The sequence below is a fragment of the Oncorhynchus kisutch genome, unplaced genomic scaffold (genome assembly GCF_002021735.2).
Source record: "Oncorhynchus kisutch isolate 150728-3 unplaced genomic scaffold, Okis_V2 scaffold1004, whole genome shotgun sequence".
Taxonomy (NCBI): Eukaryota; Metazoa; Chordata; class Actinopteri; order Salmoniformes; family Salmonidae; genus Oncorhynchus; species Oncorhynchus kisutch.
The window spans coordinates 7,543-10,300 of record NW_022262949.1 but is presented as its reverse complement, the minus strand read 5'-3'; the positions used below and the strand labels follow the sequence as shown (position 1 = coordinate 10,300).

Below are 2,758 nucleotides of genomic sequence, written 5' to 3'. Positions count from 1 at the left end.
AAATAAAAAAAAAAATGTGTCTATTTGATTAGGATTAGGACTTTTCCTCTATGTGTCGCACTTCCATTTCCACTGTCATTTATGCTGCAGGCTAATTACTACCAATGTCATTGTGGTCCAAGTTCAACTCCTAGCCTATAGGGTGTGGTAACAGGCCCTCTGTTATTTGTTGTTGTACTCTGCATGTGAAGTATCTGCACTGTAGCCTATAGAGGAACTAAGCCCTTGATAATAGGGGAACGCAAGCAGTTGAAGGGAACAAGTGGCAGAGTCTAACCTGCTGTTGAACACAAACTCCCAGTCCTATGATGTTGCTCTGTGAAGGAGGTTAGCTTTTCAGCATTCAATTCATGGCAGCCTTCTTCTCCCTGGTTGATTTGTGAATGTGAGTGATTCGAGAATGTTTGGCTTTGGTATCCAAGGTGTTTGAGATTGTTGAGGACCAGTGTTCCGAGGGGCTGACTGTGACCTCATAAAGCGGAATGTAGTTAGTGTGCTGTTTGAGGGATTCCAATTCAGTCCGTTGCGGCCTTCCAGGCAGCGCAGTTGTGCTTCAAGTGTGCTCTCTGTGTGATGACTTGTTGTGCGCCTACACGGACGGAGTACAGCTACGAACGGAGGTGACATTTGGGGTAAGCCTAAGCCTTTTCGTAACCTTAACCTATTTCTTCTAACTTGCTATGCTTTGTGCTTTGATGACACTAGCTGCATCCCAGCTAGTTGAACGCTTGTCAGTCGTTCTCGGCAGCCACTAAGTACAGGTAAGAGACAATTATGGCAACAATAAGTTGTAAGATGAAACCTAGTCACATCTGAGATGTGAATCAACTGCACCGATTGATAAATCGCCAGTATGTGTCCTTGGGCCTCATTTGTCCCCTTTGAAATGACCTGTTGAGATCATTCGATGCAAAATCTGAGGCTATCTGGCCTATAAAGGATCCACCTCATACCACTATTTCCATAATATAAGGCTATGTTATTGGTTTTTGAAAAAAGTACCATACAATATTTGCACATCCCTATCACCTCTGTACGCATAGGAAAACGATCCCTTTATTGTGTGTGTGTGTTGGGTGGGTGTCTGAGGAATGTTTTACAGCGTTTCAGCTTGCAGAGGTGTCACCACCCTTCCCATGGCCACCTGGATCCTGTCTTGGGAAGAAAAAGAAGAATGATGTTATTACATGGCCTTAAAGAGCTACATGACTGCTGAGGTGACATTACGGACCCCTTAGGATTTGTGGCGTTCCTTGTGTATTTGTTTCCCGTATATGTTCCACTTCGTTTCTCCTTTGTACTTGTGACACTATTTGAGGTTTTAACGCCTATCTCTATTAGGTGTGACTGGCAACTGCAGTGGGTTGAATCCTACTAGTTCAGTGTTTCCCAACTCCAGGCAGGGGTAGAGTAGCCATTTTTGTTGTAGCGCTGGAGAGGCACAGCTGATTGAAAGAGTTGAATCAGGTGCAACAACAACAACAACAACAACAACAACAACAAGAACAACACCAATCAATGTGAAGAGTGGGACACAGATTAGTAGTGGATCCCCCAGTTGTCACAGTTGGGCCTTGTGTTCAACATAGCTCAGTATTTGAGTGTGTTTCCCGCGCATGTAAGTAGCTTTCATTTCTTCTTCCTCCATAGTTCCCTAGAACGAACGCCCTCCCCTTTGCAGCAGAGGCCAGGCAAAAGCGCGCGCTTTCTGTGCCACTGGCTTCAATCAGGTACACCAAACGCAGATAATAAGAGCACCAAGCCCCAAAAATTGCGTCATTCATTCACTTGAACTCAGCTAGCGAACACACGATGTCTGGAAGAGGTAAAGGCGGCAAGGGACTCGGAAAAGGAGGCGCCAAGCGTCACCGTAAGGTTCTCCGCGATAACATCCAGGGAATCACCAAGCCCGCCATTCGCCGTCTGGCTCGCCGTGGCGGCGTGAAGCGTATCTCCGGCCTGATCTACGAGGAGACCCGCGGTGTCCTGAAGGTGTTCCTTGAGAACGTGATCCGTGACGCCGTCACCTACACCGAGCACGCCAAGAGGAAGACCGTTACGGCCATGGACGTGGTCTACGCTCTGAAACGCCAGGGACGCACCCTGTACGGTTTCGGCGGTTAAACGCACTCTTTTCGGAACGTCAACATCCCGACTTGAACCCAAAGGCTCTTTTAAGAGCCACCCACATCCGCTTCAAAAGGGCCAAATCCATTGTAGGAAACCATGAGCCACTCTTGAGTGGACAGGGAGGGAGTGTTAAATGACAGGAGGCTATGTTCAGTACAGTCGTATTAAACCACGAGCCACTCTGAGTGGACGGGGAGGGAGTGTTCATGACAGGAGGCTATGTTCAGTGCAGGCTTTGCGTACAGTCGTATTACGAGACACCTGAAATAAAGGCACCACGCCTGGGAAATCCCCACCAAGTCCAAAAAGGGGTGCCTTATGTCTGGCCATTGCATGGATCTTTTTTTGAAACACACCATTCCCCACCAGTGACAGAGCATAGGCTATGGAATAAGGGGGGGGGGGGGGGGACAGGTCTTTGTTAGGGAAGCAAGCCTCTGAGTGGAAGGCTCTTATGCGCGCTCAGCTCCACTGGGCAAATGGCAGGGGCGCCTATGAGAAAGCAGGGGTGTGTCCACGGCCGGCGAATTAGCTTAGCTTTGTCTTCATAAGACGGAAAGGGCTCTCCACCCCCTCATTCGTTTGTGAGAAGCAACGAGACACCAGCATCATGCCCGAGCCAGCAAAG

General features: G+C 48.4%; 1 protein-coding gene across 1 annotated transcript; it reads left to right on the top strand.

The window, feature by feature from the left end:
* Nucleotides 1-1,812: 1,812 nt before the first annotated feature.
* LOC116364144 (histone H4) lies at nt 1,813-2,124 on the top strand. Its single transcript, XM_031817381.1, has one exon. It carries the CDS (start codon nt 1,813-1,815, stop codon nt 2,122-2,124), a length of 312 nt encoding a protein of 103 aa, XP_031673241.1.
* Nucleotides 2,125-2,758: the final 634 nt, after the last annotated feature.